The sequence below is a fragment of the Fusarium mangiferae genome, assembly GCF_900044065.1.
Source record: "Fusarium mangiferae strain MRC7560 genome assembly, contig: FMAN_scaffold002, whole genome shotgun sequence".
Taxonomy (NCBI): Eukaryota; Fungi; Ascomycota; class Sordariomycetes; order Hypocreales; family Nectriaceae; genus Fusarium; species Fusarium mangiferae.
In genome coordinates, this window is record NW_024573922.1 from 1,726,470 (window position 1) to 1,744,027 (window position 17,558).

At 49.7% G+C, this 17,558-nt stretch overlaps 7 protein-coding genes across 7 annotated transcripts; 5 read left to right on the forward strand and 2 right to left on the reverse strand.

Annotated features, from left to right (window-relative positions):
- Window positions 1-1,637: 1,637 nt before the first annotated feature.
- Window positions 1,638-4,334, forward strand: FMAN_06113 (putative aconitase; the record flags this gene model as incomplete). The annotated part of the gene is made up of 4 exons (XM_041827148.1): window positions 1,638-1,721; window positions 1,984-2,626; window positions 2,673-2,794; window positions 2,847-4,334. 4 exons carry the CDS (start codon window positions 1,638-1,640, stop codon window positions 4,332-4,334), a joined length of 2,337 nt encoding a protein of 778 aa, XP_041678140.1.
- A 763-nt stretch (window positions 4,335-5,097) lies between these two features.
- On the forward strand, window positions 5,098-6,119 carry FMAN_06112 (uncharacterized protein; the record flags this gene model as incomplete). Its single annotated transcript, XM_041827149.1, has 5 exons — window positions 5,098-5,278; window positions 5,334-5,471; window positions 5,530-5,611; window positions 5,665-5,852; window positions 5,905-6,119. 5 exons carry the CDS (start codon window positions 5,098-5,100, stop codon window positions 6,117-6,119), a joined length of 804 nt encoding a protein of 267 aa, XP_041678141.1.
- Window positions 6,120-6,856: 737 nt separating this feature from the next.
- On the forward strand, window positions 6,857-8,853 carry FMAN_06111 (uncharacterized protein; the record flags this gene model as incomplete). The annotated part of the gene is made up of 5 exons (XM_041827150.1): window positions 6,857-6,872; window positions 6,929-7,178; window positions 7,237-7,475; window positions 7,525-8,339; window positions 8,392-8,853. The coding sequence occupies 5 exons, from the start codon at window positions 6,857-6,859 to the stop codon at window positions 8,851-8,853; spliced, it is 1,782 nt and encodes a 593-aa protein (XP_041678142.1).
- Window positions 8,854-9,097: 244 nt separating this feature from the next.
- FMAN_06110 (uncharacterized protein) lies at window positions 9,098-10,368 on the reverse strand (the record flags this gene model as incomplete). The annotated part of the gene is made up of 3 exons (XM_041827151.1): window positions 9,098-9,739; window positions 9,798-10,033; window positions 10,101-10,368. The coding sequence occupies 3 exons, from the start codon at window positions 10,366-10,368 to the stop codon at window positions 9,098-9,100; spliced, it is 1,146 nt and encodes a 381-aa protein (XP_041678143.1).
- A 551-nt stretch (window positions 10,369-10,919) lies between these two features.
- On the forward strand, window positions 10,920-12,487 carry FMAN_06109 (putative NADH2 dehydrogenase (ubiquinone) 40K chain; the record flags this gene model as incomplete). Its single annotated transcript, XM_041827152.1, has 9 exons — window positions 10,920-11,047; window positions 11,110-11,123; window positions 11,176-11,238; window positions 11,306-11,400; window positions 11,457-11,548; window positions 11,598-11,739; window positions 11,795-11,953; window positions 12,002-12,337; window positions 12,389-12,487. 9 exons carry the CDS (start codon window positions 10,920-10,922, stop codon window positions 12,485-12,487), a joined length of 1,128 nt encoding a protein of 375 aa, XP_041678144.1.
- A 448-nt stretch (window positions 12,488-12,935) lies between these two features.
- Window positions 12,936-14,213, forward strand: FMAN_06108 (putative NADH2 dehydrogenase (ubiquinone) 40K chain; the record flags this gene model as incomplete). The annotated part of the gene is made up of 5 exons (XM_041827154.1): window positions 12,936-13,214; window positions 13,458-13,574; window positions 13,646-13,760; window positions 13,820-13,891; window positions 13,996-14,213. 5 exons carry the CDS (start codon window positions 12,936-12,938, stop codon window positions 14,211-14,213), a joined length of 801 nt encoding a protein of 266 aa, XP_041678145.1.
- Window positions 14,214-14,574: 361 nt separating this feature from the next.
- On the reverse strand, window positions 14,575-16,475 carry FMAN_06107 (uncharacterized protein; the record flags this gene model as incomplete). Its single annotated transcript, XM_041827155.1, has 6 exons — window positions 14,575-14,676; window positions 14,727-14,960; window positions 15,023-15,801; window positions 15,939-16,049; window positions 16,105-16,338; window positions 16,391-16,475. 6 exons carry the CDS (start codon window positions 16,473-16,475, stop codon window positions 14,575-14,577), a joined length of 1,545 nt encoding a protein of 514 aa, XP_041678146.1.
- Window positions 16,476-17,558: the final 1,083 nt, after the last annotated feature.

Sequence of the window (17,558 nt, forward strand, 5' to 3'; positions counted from 1 at the left end):
TAAAATGAAAAGTCTACAAGGGAAAGGTCCCAAATATCATTGTAATCTTCTGACAACGACTAAAAACCTCAGCATTGGGTTAGTAAGGGAAACATCAGTGTAAATAGACTTGTAAAACGGAATTAAGACCAGCTCAATTTTTGCATTGTCGTTGGAGTCCTCCGTTCTCTGATCTTTAGTTTCATTCTAATGCTCTGTCATGCTTGAAAAGAAATTTCATCGAGTCAATCCGCGTTCAACCTCCCATAAAATTGAGATATGCTGTCACATGCCCAGCCTTCCAGCCTGTTAGCCTGTTCAGCTATCAGATGGGAATTGACCGGGCTTGGTGATACCCGGCGGATAGCGGGTCTGGGGTCGCCGGCTCCGGGATCAACGATCGGCAAAGAGCAAGTTACTATGTAGACTTCAAGCCCGGGAGGACCAGAAGAAGGACGCTTGCACGGTTAGATGGGCGTTTGCTTAGCCGTCTGCGCTGTACTAGAAAATGCGACTGTGTTGATAGGCTCCAAGTGCTCCATCAGTGTTGTGGGTTACGACACAGGGCGTTGATAATGCGGCTTAGAGGTGGACAAGAGCCTACAATCGGTTCCAAGAACGGATATGAAGATTATAATCGCCTCAATTATCATTGGATAATACATATGAGCAGGGCGGTCTTCGGCATGACATTTGGCAGAACCACAATTGGGGTGTGCATACAAGGGCATAGGGGGTTGGGGTTTGGTGAAAAGCTTCACATTCCCCCTCGTTCAAGGGCTACCCCAAATTCCCTCAACCGCTCGCAGATGAAAATTGAATTCCGAAAAAACAGTGTTTGAAGCCAAAAAAGATCGGTGACCGAGCATCATGACCTCGGAGGATCGCATGTGCGAAGGGATATGTCCGTTCAGCGGCGACCGAAGGTAAAGCCGCTGGCCCGAGGAACTGTAGCGATTAAACCCTGTGAAGCGAGTCAGAGTTTTGGCCAACCAGAGAGCATCTTTTGTCATTGATTGTGAGGTTCCGGGGCGTGATGGACGCCTAGACCGTTTCGGGGCCCACGATGCGGAAATTACATCATGGTCCGGGGGCTCACGCCGTAACGGGTGCCCGCAAGACCGAGGTAACAGCAACTGCCTCGCAACCAGAGGGAAAAAAAGAGAATCAAATCGTGGCTCCTGTGGAAGAAGATGAACATTACTATGTATGAGATGGAAATGGTGTTGACATAACAAGATGTAGAACAAGACTTGTACAATGAGATGATGTCCTTTGAAATCTCTACAACATTTGATAAGAATTTAAAAACAAAAAAATACATAAACTTTACGTCCGTTTCTTGCTTGAGCTAAATTATAGAACCCAATTGCTGCATTAACCCAGATAAACACATGACCGGCTGAAGAGCATAAAATCCTTACCTGCTCGGCAGCACATTCCCCCACCTTCTTCCTTCAACCCACCCGAAAAGCTTCAACTTCTTCAGTTGAACATTCGCAATCACCCTTCAAGCATAATCGAGTCACTCATCGACCGATATTGGGTCGTAAGTCAATTACAGTACCCAACAGTCGTCGTTAATCACTCTTTGCTAATGACAGCCCCCTCACAGCACCGTAGTCGCAATGCTTGCTACACGCCAGGTCCTGGGCAACATGTCCCGGAGCCGCGCCCTTGCTGGCGCTGCCTCTGGCTTCCGCCGCATGGCCACAGTCTCAGATAGCCCTCTGGACAAGAAGGTAAGCCTCAAACCAATTGCATTGTTGTCTCTTGATTCCATGACACGAGGCTTCATCACCCCCTCTTTGCACTATCATCCAGACGCCAGTCCCCTTGGCGCATGGGCCGTTTCGGCTGCCAATCCACCGGCAATGCCGAGGCTTGAACTGCGCTACTGGTAGCCCAATGGCAACGAGAGAATATGAAGCCCTGGTTATGGACTCAGGAAGATGGAAGACATGAGATTCAGGCAAAATTGTGCTAATATGCCTCGCTGGACAGGTCCGACAGAACAACTGGGAGGAGGGTAACTACATCAACTACAAGAAGATGTCCGAGAACCTCGACATCGTTCGTGCTCGTCTGAACCGACCTCTGGCCTACGCTGAGAAGATCCTCTACTCTCACTTGGACGACCCTCATGGCCAAGACATCCAGCGTGGCAAGAGCTACCTCAAGCTGCGACCTGACCGTGTTGCTTGCCAGGATGCCACCGCTCAGATGGCTATCCTTCAGTTCATGTCTGCTGGCATGGATAAGGTTGCCAACCCCACTACTGTCCACTGTGATCACTTGATCGAGGCCCAAGTTGGTGGTGCCAAGGATCTTGCCCGCGCTATTGACATTAACAAGGAGGTCTATAACTTCCTTTCTACTGCTTGTGCCAAGTACGATATCGGTTTCTGGAAGCCCGGCTCTGGTATTATTCACCAGATTCTCCTCGAGAACTACTGCTTCCCTGGTGGTCTTCTTATCGGTACTGATTCTCATACTGTCAACGGTGGTGGTCTCGGTATGGCCACCATTGGTGTCGGTGGTGCTGATGCTGTTGATGTCATGGCCGACCTCCCCTGGGAGCTCAAGGCCCCTAACGTTATTGGTGTCAAGCTCACTGGTCAGCTTAACGGCTGGACTGCTCCTAAGGGTAAGGATGAACTCTCTTCTTCCTGACTTAGCTGACACATCTTCAGATATTATTCTGAAGGTTGCCGATATCCTTACTGTCAAGGGTGGTACTGGTGCTATTGTCGAGTACCACGGTCCTGGCACTGACGCTATTTCTTGTACCGGTATGGCCACCATTTGCAACATGGTAAGTGACTCTTGATCCTCGATGAACAGGATTATTGGCTGATATTTTCCAGGGTGCTGAAATTGGTGCCACCACCTCCGTCTTCCCCTTCAACGACCGCATGTACGACTACCTCGCCGCCACCAAGCGAAAGGAGATCGGTGACTTCGCCCGCCAGTACGCCCACGGCCTCAAGCCTGACGAGGGTGCCGAGTACGATCAGCTCATCGAGATCAACCTCTCCGAGCTCGAGCCTCACATCAACGGTCCTTTCACTCCTGATCTGGGTACTCCCATCTCCAAGTTCAGCCAGGCTGTCAAGGAGAACGGCTGGCCCGAGGAGCTCAAGGTCGGTCTTATCGGATCTTGCACCAACTCCTCTTACGAGGACATGACCCGTGCTGCTTCCATTGCCCGTGATGCCCTCAACCACGGCATCAAGGCCAAGTCCGCTTTCACTGTCACCCCCGGTTCTGAGCAGATTCGCGCCACCATCGAGCGTGATGGTCAGCTCCAGACCTTCGAGGAGTTCGGCGGCATCGTCCTTGCCAACGCCTGCGGTCCTTGCATTGGTCAATGGGACCGACGCGACGTCAAGAAGGGTGAGGCCAACTCTATCATCTCTTCTTACAACCGTAACTTCACTGGCCGAAACGACGGCAACCCCGCCACTCACTCTTTCGTCGCCTCTCCCGATCTGGTCGTCGCCATGACGATTGCCGGCTCCCTCCACTTCAACCCTCTTACCGATACCCTGAAGGACAAGGACGGCAAGGAGTTCAAGCTTGCCCCTCCCACCGGCGATGGTCTCCCCAGCAAGGGCTACGACCCCGGTCAGGACACCTACCAGGCTCCTCCCAGTGACCGTGCCAGCGTCACTGTTGATGTCGCCCCTACCTCCGATCGTCTCCAGATCCTGACTCCTTTCCAGCCTTGGGATGGCAAGGATGCTAAGGACATCCCTATCCTTATCAAGGCCAAGGGCAAGACCACCACTGACCACATCTCCATGGCCGGTCCCTGGTTGAAGTACCGTGGTCACCTTGATAACATCTCCAACAATATGTTGATTGGTGCCATCAACGAGGCCAACGGTGAGGCCAACAAGATCAAGAACTTCACCAATGGTGAGTGGGGTGCTGTCCCTGCTGTCGCCCGTGACTACAAGGCCAAGGGTATTAAGTGGGTTGTCGTTGGTGACTGGAACTATGGTGAGGGTTCTTCCCGAGAGCACGCCGCTCTTGAGCCCCGTCACCTTGGCGGTCTTGCCATCATTACCCGATCTTTCGCCCGTATCCACGAGACCAACCTGAAGAAACAGGGTATGCTTCCTCTTACCTTCACCGATCCTGCCGATTACGACAAGATCCGACCCGATGACAAGGTCGATGTCCTCTGCACTCAGCTCGCCGTTGGCAAGCCCCTTCCCCTTGTTGTCCACCCCGCCGACGGCAGCCCATCGTTCGAGATCCCTCTGTCCCATACCTTCAACGAGGCCCAGATCGAGTGGTTCAAGAACGGCTCTGCCCTGAACACAATGGCCAAGGCCACCAAGAACTAAAGAAGGAATGACGTAAAGTAAAGAAGAGCAAATTGATATTTTGGGTCACATACGGCGTACATCCTGGTGTTCTCGATTGGGTTTCGAGGGCAGACAGTAGAGGGGCTTTTCAACGGACGGTATATGTCTAAAATGTTGAGCGCCCATGTCTTTTACATATTTGTAGCAAAGGAATAGCCATGCTTTCATTAGTTGTAACAAAATTCCAACCGTTCAAAACCTCTTGTTTTTAAGTAATGCATCTGCTTCATTCATGTTGTGCCACGGTTATACCTGGTATCGATCTATCGTGCCAGCCTGTTGAGATATGAGGCTCGAGCAATGGTGTGAACGCCTCCTCAGGCTCCTAATTTTCTACTCCTGCCTGCCTGCCTACCTGCCTGCCTACCTACCTATCTCCTCAGTGCCCATGGATCCTCGAACATTTTGAGCACCCCGTGATAACTACGTCCCAAACACAAGTACATCGCCCAGCTTTCATATCAATTGTGGCCGTGCACTGATCACGTGCTGATACAAGTCAAAAGCCACACCTCGACCTAAGGGTCAAGGGTCCGTTGTCCAGTTTGACTTGCCATCGTCCTGCGACTGTTTCTAAGGGCGTGGAAGTGATTTGCGATTTCAACTGGCCTTTTTCTTATTGCCAAGAAACTCGTATTAGTTCCCTTGCTTCTATCTTATTATCCTCTCCGTGCCGTCGGTCCTTTCATTCCTTTAAAACGGTGATCATCCGGCTGCTCCGAGCAGCTCGAATCTATTAGACATGCGACCCCGTCTCCAGAACTTCAACGCTTTACGAGCCCGATCATATCTGACAAGGCTGCCGCTATTCACACGACTTATCATTGTCGCTATTGTTGCTCTCGCGATCGCATCGCTACAATCAGTATGGAACCTACGAGAATGGGGTGCCCTCATCCCTGAAGAGATTAGCATTACAAATGGTACTACCAAGCGATATTGAATCATGGCGCATTTGCTAACTAGACTTGTTCAAAGCATATCGGTTGTCGACATTCCCGTTAATACATCTTAACATTATCCATGCCATCCTTAACCTCGCGGCGCTTACTCCTCTCATGGAGCGATTCGAGAACGAACATGGCACCTTAACATCCCTTGCTTTGTTCTTTGGACGTAAGAAACCTCAGATATGCTAAAGGGCTATGAGTTGACTTGTTTTTTTTTTATCTAGCCTTGACATCGATACCGGCTGTCATGTACGTTCTGATCGAGCGATATGTATTCCACGTAAACCATGGCGTTCTGGGAGCGAGGTATGGCGACGAGGAAATTGTTAGAAAGGAACCTGGACTAATATTTGTTCTAGCATGTGGGTATTCACTCTACTGGCGATGGAGTCTATTCAAACGTACAAAACCAACCCTCATTTCGTTGTCGGTACTGTCCATATCCCAACGTGGACTACCCCCTTAATCATGTGTATGGTTGTGAGGGCATTGGTACCTGGTACTAGTCTTCTTGGCCACCTATGTGGAATTGCAATTGGATATGTCGGTAAGTCTCACAGTCCCTGTCGTGGTCGACAGGAAACTAATAGCTAGAATAGCTGGCTTCGGGTATGCCAAGCTGCTCGCCCCCCCTGAATGGGGTCTTCGATGGGTCGAGAATCGACTCAACCTGCTCAAGATTCTCCCTCACTATGTTAGCATCGACAAGACAACATATGGCCGATTTGGTGTTTTGCCCACAACCAACCGCCCTGGTCCCAGTGGCAGCGCAGCGACGGAGCTGGTTGGTACAACCCAGCGTCTCGGACCTTGAACGAGCGTACATGGTGCGCGTGTAATTTTGTGTAACTGTAATGCTACGGAAGTGCTTGTTGCACGCTCTTTTTTCGAATTGTACTATAGAAAGGGCATTTCATTTTTCGTGGAGTCTCTCGCGTTAGGGATTGGCGTAGCGATTAAAAGCAAAGGAATGAATGGACGTCCGGACTGGTTCATCTAGAGAGCTGGTCATGATCCTTTCCGCTATGAACTATTTCAGGTATTATTATAATGGATGAATCGACAATAAAGGTAGAGGACGAAGATTGTTTCAGTTGTCATGATGGCTCATCCGTTGTCATTGCTTTGACGTGTCTGCAACAGTCTGGATGTGTCTAGGTACTCTTGCAGTGAGTTCTTGATTCCATTATGATACTGCATGCCTACAGTAGAGACAATCCATGCCTGAACACTATTATTGAAGCACTACCTACCTAGTGTTAGGCTTGGTTCTAATCTCAACAACTATTTAATGCTGTAGCTCTCGATCGACAAGAACCCCGGTAGCCGCATAGACTGCCCCGCATTCACTGCAGGCGGCCCGCAATCCATCCCCCTGAAGCCGGGGGGGGGGGGGGGGAGCTTCCGTTTAATGGAAAGCTGTCATGACGGTACGTACCCTCTTTAATGATTGAATCTCATTGCTTCCAAGAGGCTAAGCCAACGAGAACCTCAACCTCAACTCAAGCATCGAGAGACCAAGTCTTTGACCACAAAGACATTGGCTAAACGATGTCGCGACTACTTTGTATGCAATCGCCTCTCTCATCCCATATTCTGACCATCGGCTAATATGTTCTATAGCTTCAGCGCTGTCGCTACGTCGCGATCCTCGTATTCTAAAACTCCCCCCTTACTTGTCCTTCCTCTGCATCGCGATCGGTGTAATCTGGCTCTTTCTTCTGCCATTAAACGAATACTCGCGTCGGACGTACATCTCAGAGAATGCCCTGTTGCCAGGTCAAGTGCATACATATTTTGGAGGAAGCGAACAAAACATCTTCCGCGCCTACCGACATGAGGTTGACAATTTAGTCGACAAGAACAACTATGAGTGCGTCTTGACATGGATCTGGAGAAATAGAGCAGTCACTAACCTGGGCTGGTTACAGGATCAACGACAGGCTCGGCAAGATTCTCACTGGTGTTGGATTAAAGGTTGGGCGTCAAAATTACACCTACCACTCAGCTGGCCATGAGTACTCAGGACAGAACCTCTACGCAATCCTGCAAGCTCCCCGTGGTGATGCCACCGAGGCAATTGTATTGGTAGCTGCATGGAAGAACGTTGAGGAGCAGCTCAACCGCAACGGCGTATCTCTGGCATTGACTTTGGTCCGTTACTTTAAACGTATGTACCCCTGGAACTTAAACCAAGCGATAGATGCTGACAAGTATAGGCTGGTCACTCTGGTCTAAGGACATCATTCTTGTAGTTCCTCCCGATAGCAAGACAGGCACGCAGGCTTGGGTTGACGCATACCATGATGCTCATAACCCTGATCTTGTGGCTCCTTTGCCTCTCAAGTCCGGTGCTCTTCAGGGTGCCCTTGCTATCGACTACCCCCAAGAACAGAGCTTCAAGTCTGTTCATGTGATTTATGATGGCCCTAATGGCCAGCTTCCTAATCTCGATCTTATCAACTCAATCGTCAACATTGCTGGTGGCCAGATGGGTATCGGTACTTCTATTCAGAAGATGACAGAGCACAAGGGTACCTACCCTGATCGTTTACAAACTATGTTGCGTGGCATGCTCAACCAAGGTCTCGGGTATGCAGCTGGTGCTCACAGCAGCTTCATCCCATATCACGTTGATGCCGTGACACTTCAGCCTTACGGCGAAGGATGGCATGATGAGATGGCCATGGGACGCCTGGTTGAGGGGTCATTCCGAAGTCTGAATAATTTGCTTGAGCATCTACATCAGAGTTTCTTCTTTTATCTTCTGATGCAGACCGATCGCTTCGTTAGTATCGGTACTTATCTTCCCAGTGCTATGTTGATTGCTGCCAACTTTACCATCATGGCAATCTCTCTCTGGGTCAAGAGCGGTCAATCACCAGCGACGCAGAAACCCAAGGAGAAGACATCTACCGCATCTGTTGAAACAACACAAGCTGGACGGGATCTGTTTGTTCCGCTCGGTGTTGTTGCTGTCTGCCAGGGTCTCGCAGCTGTACCTCTGTACATATTCAACCACCTTCCCGCTGGCGTAAGTGTCACCCGATATCATCATCTTCCGGTCTTATACTGATTACCTCTAGTTACTCTCTCCCGCCTTTGCTGCATTCTCCGCCATCTCAGCCATCCTACCCTTCGCGATCTCTCGTCTCCTAACACTTGGCACCAAGCCCACGATGCAGCACTTCCAACTCACAAAGTCTTTCTCTCTTCTCGTTCTTGGCATGTGTCTTTCTACTCTTGCAACTCTCAACTTCTCTCTTGCTTTTCTCATAGGCGTACTCTCAAGCCCACTCAGCTTTGTCCAGCCGGTCAAGAGCCTGGGGCTTCGCTGGTCTCTAGCAGGTCTCCTCAATGTCGTGTCACCACCTACAGTTTTGTACGCTGCCGCCCAAATCTGGGACATTAGTATCGCGGACTTGCTAAAGGAGGCTAGCTTCGGCTGGAACGTCTGGGGTATGTACACACCCGTTGTAGTATGGTGCCTTTGGTGGCCAGCCTGGCTCGTAGGCATGGTCAATGTCTTCGGAGAGGTTACTGCTTGAGGGAAAATCAGGGGTTTGGGTTGTAAGATAGAGAGCAAAGCATGCATTGCGCCGCCAGAATGGTGGTTCTGATTTTGTAGTTTTAAACAAGGGCACATAGATTAGGCAAAATTTAGAATTAATAGTCTTGACTTGGGCAAAAGATCATCATCTGCCCACAGTAAAGTTTCTATTCGTCTATACTGTACATTTGTTCGTTTGATTGCCATACGTCCCCTAGACCGTACTCCGGTCGACACCTCGTTTAAGCAGCCCACACATCCTTGCCAGCCGACTCAATCCAGTTGCCAAGTTGGTTGACGCTTGAGTCCCAGTCAAGCAGTCGCTGGCGCATTGCAGCGATTTGTTTCATGTCGAGCACCTTGGGCTGAACCCAGGTAATTTGAGCGACGCCGTCAACTTGGTCAATAGTTCCCCGCAACAGACCTAGGCTAAGAGCCTTCATGATGAGATGCTCGATCTCTTCGGGTCGAACCTTGGTCTCCTGAGCGATGGTGACAAAGGTGAGGGTGCGGTCATGGGGAGGACGGCGGAAGACAGCCTCAGTCAATGCGGAAAGGTAGATCTTTTGCCGAAGATGCGTGGCGTTGTTCTTGAGAAGTTTGTTGGACTCGACGCGATCTGAGAGCTGGTCATAAGCGTCAAGATCTCCACGGTTAAAAGCAAATAGCAGATCACGCATCCAAGCATGCTCGCTCTTAGCGAGGACGTCAAGGATGGGGTGGAGCAGGAGCTCTCCGAAGTTGTAGATGCTTGTTGAAACAAGGGCAGCAATGCTGAGGTGGTATGCTCTCTTGTGTCGCTCCTCAGGAGTCATTGCGTTGAGGTCAATGCAGGCAAGGTAGAGGAGAGCAGTGCGGTAGTAGTTGGAGAAGTCCATCTTGCGCTAAGGGAGGGGTTAGCGAGGTTCACCAGATATCCAAAGTCTGAGATAAAGAACGTACCTGGTAGTAGATGGCATTTGCATCATAGAAAGCAGCATGAACCACATTCTCTACAGAGTCGAAAGAATCCAATATCCGCTCGGCTATATCCAGGTCCTTTCGCGCAGCATCTAGCTCCTCCAAGTCCAGCTTTGCTTGGGCGACAGCAACTAAAGCATAGACATAAGCATCCTGGGAGTTCTCGTTATCAACCTTCTTGGCGACTGATTGGAGGAAAGAAAGGCGCTGCTCGTCTTCTATGTCGTTCAAAAACCATCGATCAGTAACCCGCCGGCTTCGGAGCATGTTGCATCTAAATCTCACCTTCACACTCTGTTGCTGCTTTCAATGCTAGGTCCACGAGCTTCAACTGGTTGATCTTGTCGGCAAACTTGAGAATAAAAATTCTGTAGAATGGTAGTCGTTGAGGGGCGCTCTCGGGGTGGCTGAAGAACTCGACGAGGGCGTCAGTGAGCTGGTGCCAAAGCTTGCGCTCCCAGAAGTTCTCAAAGTCGAGAATGAGAGGCTGGAGCTCGTCGGGAGCTTCATCGCGCTGCTCGGCAAGAAAATCGGAAATGGCCTCGTTGCTCATGATGGCGAGATTCGTGATTGATGTCGGTGGAACCGATGTGTATGGGTGACGTGCACAGCAACTGAAGCTAGCTTGCCTGCAGCCTTAATTTATTGGCGCGTACTGCCCCGAAGCTGAATTTGCGAATTATGAGTCCTAGAAGCGTGGGTATGGCCTCTTCTCTGTTGGATCGTGTTGTCGTCAAGTAGCCGTCGTGATAATCGGTGAAACTGGTATGGTTGTAGAGGTTGATATTACTTCAGTGGAGTGTGGAGGGAGGTCCTTAGCTCATCAATGAGGCTACCAGGCAGCCTGGTCGTCGCAACGTACTAACCTACCTATCTATCTCAAGGGCGCACGGGCCATTTCGACCTCTGGAGGAGTACCTGAAAGGCGCTAACCAATGACAAGCTACAAGATTTCAGTGACCCATCACGTGATCTGCAATTGCCGTTCCCCGAGGCTCTAACTTGGCTAGCATCACCAAACACTGCTATCGAGACGACGAGACGTTCAACGGCCAATTGCGAGGCACAGCAGCGTTTTGTCACGCAATCTGTATATTCGCAAACATGGCTTCGCCTCTCTTTGCTGCGCGGGCGGCCCGCAAGGCTGCCTTCAATGTCGCCGGCAAGCGATACCTATCCGATATTTCCATTACCCGAACTGGCAAGCCTATCATGCGTGTTGAGGGAGGCCGGTAAGCTCAACCACGGCCCATTGACACTATTCCGATCTCCTCTAATGTTATTCTGCTTCTAGTTCATCCCTCGGAGGTACGATGATCGAGCTACGATGACCAAGAACAACACTGACGAGGGAAACCAGGCCATACTGTTACCGTATTTGGCGCAACCGGCCAACTAGGACGATACATTGTCAACCGACTGGGTGAGCCGACCTGAACCAGGAATTGGATAACTGGAATGGGCAATTGGAATACTGATACTGGCATTAGCCCGTCAGGGATGCACTGTCGTGATTCCCTACCGCGAGGAGATGTCCAAGCGTCATCTTAAGGTCACTGGAGATCTTGGCCGTGTTGTTTTCATTGTACGCCTCAATTCGTCCCGGTATGTTTAGGAACTTCTCAGTAACCCTTTTACTAGGAGCACGACCTTCGAAACACCCCTTCGATCGAGGCTAGCGTCCGACATTCCGATGCCGTTTTCAACTTGATTGGCCGCGACTATCCTACCAAGTACGTCAACTTGATATAGACCAGTAGGACGGGAACTAATGATTATCAGGAACTTCTCCTTGGAGGATGTGCACGTTGAGGGAACTGAGAGAATTGTCGAGGCTGTTTGCAAGTACGATGTCGACCGATATATCCACGTTTCCTCCCACAGCGCCAACTCTCAGTCCGTCTCCGAGTTCTACCGAACCAAGGTTCGTGGATCGTCAGCTTGGTCAATGGAGGGGAGATTGCTAACAAAGGATGCAGGGTCGAGCTGAGGAGGTTGCCCGACAACTTTTCCCTGAGACCACTATTGTCCGACCTGCGCCCATCTTCGGTTTTGAGGACAACCTGCTTCTGAAGCTTGCTGGTGTCACCAACCTCTTCACTTCCAACAACATGCAGGAGAAGTTCTACCCTGTTCACGTAGGTTTTTGCCAGAGTGCTTTGGGCCAACTTTACTAACCGCCACAGTCTATCGACGTTGGTGCTGCTCTTGAGAAGATCTTCTATGACGACACAACTGCTGGGCAGACGTTTGAGCTTTACGGACCCAAGAAGTACAGCATGGAGGAGATTTCTGTTATGGTTGATAAGGAGATTTACAAGCAACGACGACACATCAATGTGCCCAAGGCCATCCTTAAGCCTGTTGCTGAGATCCTGAACAAGTTCCTTTGGTGGCACACTCTGTCAGCCGATGAGGTTGAGCGAGAGTACTTGGACCAGGTCATTGACCCTGAGGCCAAGACCTTCAAGGATCTTGGTATTGAGCCTGGTGACATTATCAACTTCACCTACCACTACCTGGTGAGTGCCCCTTTCATGGTCGTGAAAGTCACAAACTGACACCCTTTTTAGCAAGGATTCCGAAGTCAGAACTTCTACGACCTCCCCCCTGCGACAGAGAAGGAGAAGAGGGAAGAGAAGAAGTACATCCATGTCTTGGATGAGTTGTAAAGAAAATGGATTTAAATTTTTGCTTATTGCGAATGCCGGAAAGGTGGCTGGTGATTCATGGCTGAGCGGACGAGTCGACAATAGTCCGTGCATATAGGACCGCATAGACTAGAGAGTATGCGAGTTCGAAAAATTGTACAGGTTTCCTTTTGGTTGAGATGATATCAGATAATATGAAGGTTGAGAGAATCAGTCCATGCGTGGCTACCCTACAGCTATCCATCATCGCATCCAATATGCAGCTCTTTGGTAGCGAGAGTCTAGACCGTCGAGGAAGCAGTGGCAGCCAGCAAAGAGGACCCCGCCAAAACCCCTGCACAAAACCTTGTATCGTATTGCATCGCATTTTGGAGCGACCGCATATCAAACAAGAAAAAGATACGTTTTGACGACAACATTCCGATGTCTTTTGGAGATGAAGAGCCCATGTAAGAGATATCAAACATCCATGTCACCCCAAGTTACAGGGCCCAGTTTACTGACTTTGGCTGGTCTGGTCTCCAGAAGCCTCTCGAGTCACGCCTTGGCCGCGCTGGCCGAGTTCCACGCCGAAAAGGACGCACACGAAAAGACATTTGAGAAGCTGAGGACCGGCGCCGCTCCGAGAGCTGGAGCCGGACTCGGCGTCGTCGAACCGGAAGACGAGGACCCTGTAGCGGAGGATGCGGACGATCAACCGCTGAGCATGGCGGCCTTTACGGAGGATTGGAACGAATCGCAGTTTTGGGTACGTAAGACGACATGCACAAACAACGTCCTCTCGTCCAGTTGTCTTGCGCCTTTTAGCTCTGGCGGTGGAGATAGATGGCATGGCATGGCATGGCATCGCGATCGGCTTCTGGGATATAGTCTGTGCCTTTGCGTCCAAAGTTGGGGTATCTATTACGTACTGGGCTGGTCTTGGCACTACAACTTCATGATATTGACATCGTGGAAAGAAACGCATACTAACATGGGCCTGACGATATAGTTTCTCGACGAAACAGCCTTTGCTCTGGCCGATCAGCTCCTCGATGGTGCATCGTCAAGCTCGACTATTGGCGTAGTCTCGACACCGAGTGTGTTCATCGCGCTCAAGAACCGTCTTGTAAGATCAAATCTGACTTCTGTTATGCCTAGGACTTGATATGTAGAACCCAGAAACTGACTGGGACACAGAGATTCTGGCCTATTGAAGACCGGCCTAAGCTGGTCTTATTCGAACATGACCACCGTTTCAGCGTCTTTCCCGAGTTTGTCTTTTATGACTTCCAGCGACCTCTCCAACTTCCAGGTATGACTGCTTTGCTAGTTGAGGACTGTTTTTGACATATGCTGATATTATTATCTCAGCCCATCTGAAGGGCAGCTTGGATAGTATTATCATTGACCCTCCATTCTTCAGCAATGACTGCCAGACAAAGTGTAAGTAATGCTCACAGTCGTCCTGGCCACTATCCGGATGTTACTCCATCCCGTATCACACGATCTGCACCCTCTAATTTCACCATTAACATGTCACCCACCAGTTGCTCTAACAGGCCGTTGGCTCGTCAAGCCAAAGTCGCCTCGTGTGATTGTCTGCACGGGAGAACGAATGGCTACCATTGTCGACAAGCTCTACCGTTCGCTTGGAGTCTATGCGACAACATTCGAGCCCGCTCACGCGGGTTTAAGTAACCACTATTACTGCTACGCCAATTTCGAGAGTTCAACTTGGGACTGGCGATCTGATGTATCAGATTAAAGAGGTTGAACGGGAGATGCGAGGCGTTAAGAGATGACACCCGCTACTGGAACCATCTCGAGTTCAAGGTCTTGAAAGAATACAGAAGACCGGGAAGTGTGACACAAGGCGCAATGACTTATGGAAAATCTGTGGATGCCAGACCCAGTGAAGTTCGCCACATTTAGAAAAAGAGATACATCTGAAGAAAGACCGTGGACCGCCCTCTTCAGAAGGGTGCCATGGTATTAATAAACTACATATATGCGCCGAGCAATGCTCCATACTGCGCTCAACCTGCAGCTGATATATGGAACCAGTCGACTTATTGATCATGATCATTAACGCCTTTCTGGCTCTCCTCATCTAAACCCCCGATTGCCTAGGCCAGCGAGCGAATGATGTAGAAAAGGAGATAGGCCTGCGCCCCAAGGACATCAGATAAGCTCGCCAACTCGACTTTGTGATCATTAAACTTGAACCACTGAAAAGATATGTCAGCTCTGATACAGCGCCATAAAGAGTAAAATTTACCTGGTCGCCGACCCGGCAGTATGATGTATAATGGCCAGTGTCGATCTCGCCCACATGAACCACGACACTAAGGAGGTCATAGGTGCATGATCGCTCCAGCTCAAGGCTTTCACGACTCTCGTGGTTGCGGACACGATTGGTGTAAGGAAGCATGTTCAGTTGGAGAGGAAATTTGACTTCGTTGTCGACCTTTGACGCGGCACGATCGTGGCGGCCATGTCTGTACTCGAAGCGCTGTGAAAAGAGTTAACTTGGCGAACCAACACCAGCACCCACGAGCCACCGACTACACTCACCTTAAGCTGTATGGACAGTACGTTTGGCAGCCGCTTAATGCTGGTATGTCGTTTGGCTTGTTGAGTTCCGTTGCAGTTGTTGCACCGATACTCGCACTTGTCATACTTTATGTATTCTTCATCCAAGCAATCCTGCAAGGTTAGAGAAGGCTTCTTCTGGCCAGTCCTCTTGCTTTTTTTCTGGACGACATTTTCGAGACCTAGACTCAGATCAAGGAACGACTGGATAGAATTACTCTGGCCTGAGCAATTCTGACACGTTGTTGTGGTCTGCATCTTGCCGTAGAATGTCTGATGCATGATACAATTGCAGCTATGTTCGCTGCCGATCTCCGGTTTTTTGCCATCGCCATTTCGTTCATGAAGCTCTTCAGCCAAGAACTGGAAGAACTCATGAGCATCTTGTTCTTTGGTGGTAACAAGATTCTCGAATGCCTTCTTCTCGGAGATCCAGAAACCTGACAATATATTGGCAGCAGTATACCCGTTAGTGTTCTCTAGGGCGTAAAAATCTTGGAACATGTCGTCCATTGCACAGCTCAGGCAGTGAGGGACCTGACAATCATTGCTCTGGTGACCATCGCTTAGATAAAAGTTTCTCAGTAATGGGTTGTGCAAGAAGCTTTGGAGAACAACGTTCTGATAGCAGGTCGCACCGGCGTTATAGATGCCGCGCAGGCCGTTTGCACGACAGGAGGCGGTCGTGGTATTGTTAGTAATATACCGAGGGTCATCCTTCATGGAGTCTGAGAAGAGCTCATTGTGTTTTCTCTTGCGACCTGGCCAACAGTTAATTTCAGGCGACAGAAAACCATCCGCGAGCAACACGTCAGTCAAGGATACAGCCATTCGTTCTCATTCTGTATCGCGTATGGACGAGTCTTGACTTGATGCATCTCCGCACACAATCGCTTACCAGAAAAAGAGCCGGTCCCTATCTTTCTCACTCGAAGCTCCTCGAGAGTTGGGTCCCAGACAAAATCGTCGCACATCTGACAGTACAGGCAACCGCTCCGAGAGTCAACATCTGCGCCAGGGTTAGTAAAGCAGGCAGCGGAAAGCAGCAGCACAAGACTACTAACAGAAACGGTGCTGTTTCTTGGTTCCGTGTTTCAATCGATCTTCCTCGGACACGGTCATGGGACATTGTAGGCAGAGGTAGTTCGAGGTAAGGGTCGTAACGGGTCGGCCCTCTTGTGTTGAGGTTTGGGGGACGATGGGTGTCGCATCGAAGATGTTGCGGAGGATTAACTTGTAGTGCGTGATCGAGCTGTTCATGACCTCTTGGTTCTTGCTGAGGAGGAGTTGTACATGCTCTAGGGACAATTAGACAAGGATACAGAGAGACAGAGCATTGGGTTGCCATACCACAGCCGAACATTGGTGATCCGGGGACCGGAGACTTCACCTTGATGTTCTTAGGTGAGGCCGGGGTTGTCGGTCGCCCAGACATTGTAAGGAATCAGGCCTTTGCGGCTAGAGTTTTGCTGCAGCAATTGAAGCTCGTAGCAGACGAATGAAGCTTGTTGATGCGGCTGATAAAAGGGAGCTCGATTCGTGATCAAGCGGATGCGGCGAGGAGTTACTGTACGGTACACTCGAAGACCCACATATAACGACAGGCTTGACTATTCGTTTATTCTTGATCGGTTTGTTGTACGTTCGCTCGCTCGCTCGCTCGTTTATTTATTCGTTCCTTTGCCTGGCGGGTGATGTGATGGTGTACAAGGCTGAAGGATGCACGCGAGGCACCGAGTTGTATGAATGTGCAACCAACAAACAGCAAGCCGAAAGTCGGACAAATGGTGGCCAACCTCTTCGAGTTGAAACTGAATATCAAAAAGATTAATGAACGGTAGGAGGTGAATGAGCGTCTAGAGGTGGCCGCTAAGGAATTAAACAATAGAGATGAAAAGATCAAACTTTGTTGTTGCGCCTAGTTATTGATTGTTCCTTCAATTAATAGAATAGATTAAGTAAGTGCATCTATGCATGCATGCATGGGTTGGATGGAAATAGAAGTGCAGGAGTGGTATTGAAAGCCACTATCACTTACTGTAAGGTACCTAAGTTAAGGTAAGGTAAGGTATAGTAGGTACTAAATTAGGAGAGATTACAACGGATGCAGGCTCCCTAAAACTCAGTGTGCCGGGTACCTTTTGGTGTAAGATTGGCGGGTATATACATCAAGTGATGGAGGCGCTCTTGAAAATTCCATATACCCATGTCATGCAGGGCGATAAGATAACCTGCCTACCAACCTTACCCAGCTTGGCACTAGTCTCACCAGCTGAACCTCATATTAACCGCGACCACGGCGCGTCTAAGGTCTAACAGGCACATTGACTGGTGATGTTGTAGTTGATAGTCACTTGAGAATGATTTTCCCTATATCTGAAAACTCCAATACAGCATCTGATATGTAGTACCAGACAAGATTATAGCTATTATTTATGATGTGCAAAGTGATGCCTATTACTGTATCTCCATCCGTCACGTCAATATGCACTTAGAAGAGGAGCACCGTCGTGCCGAG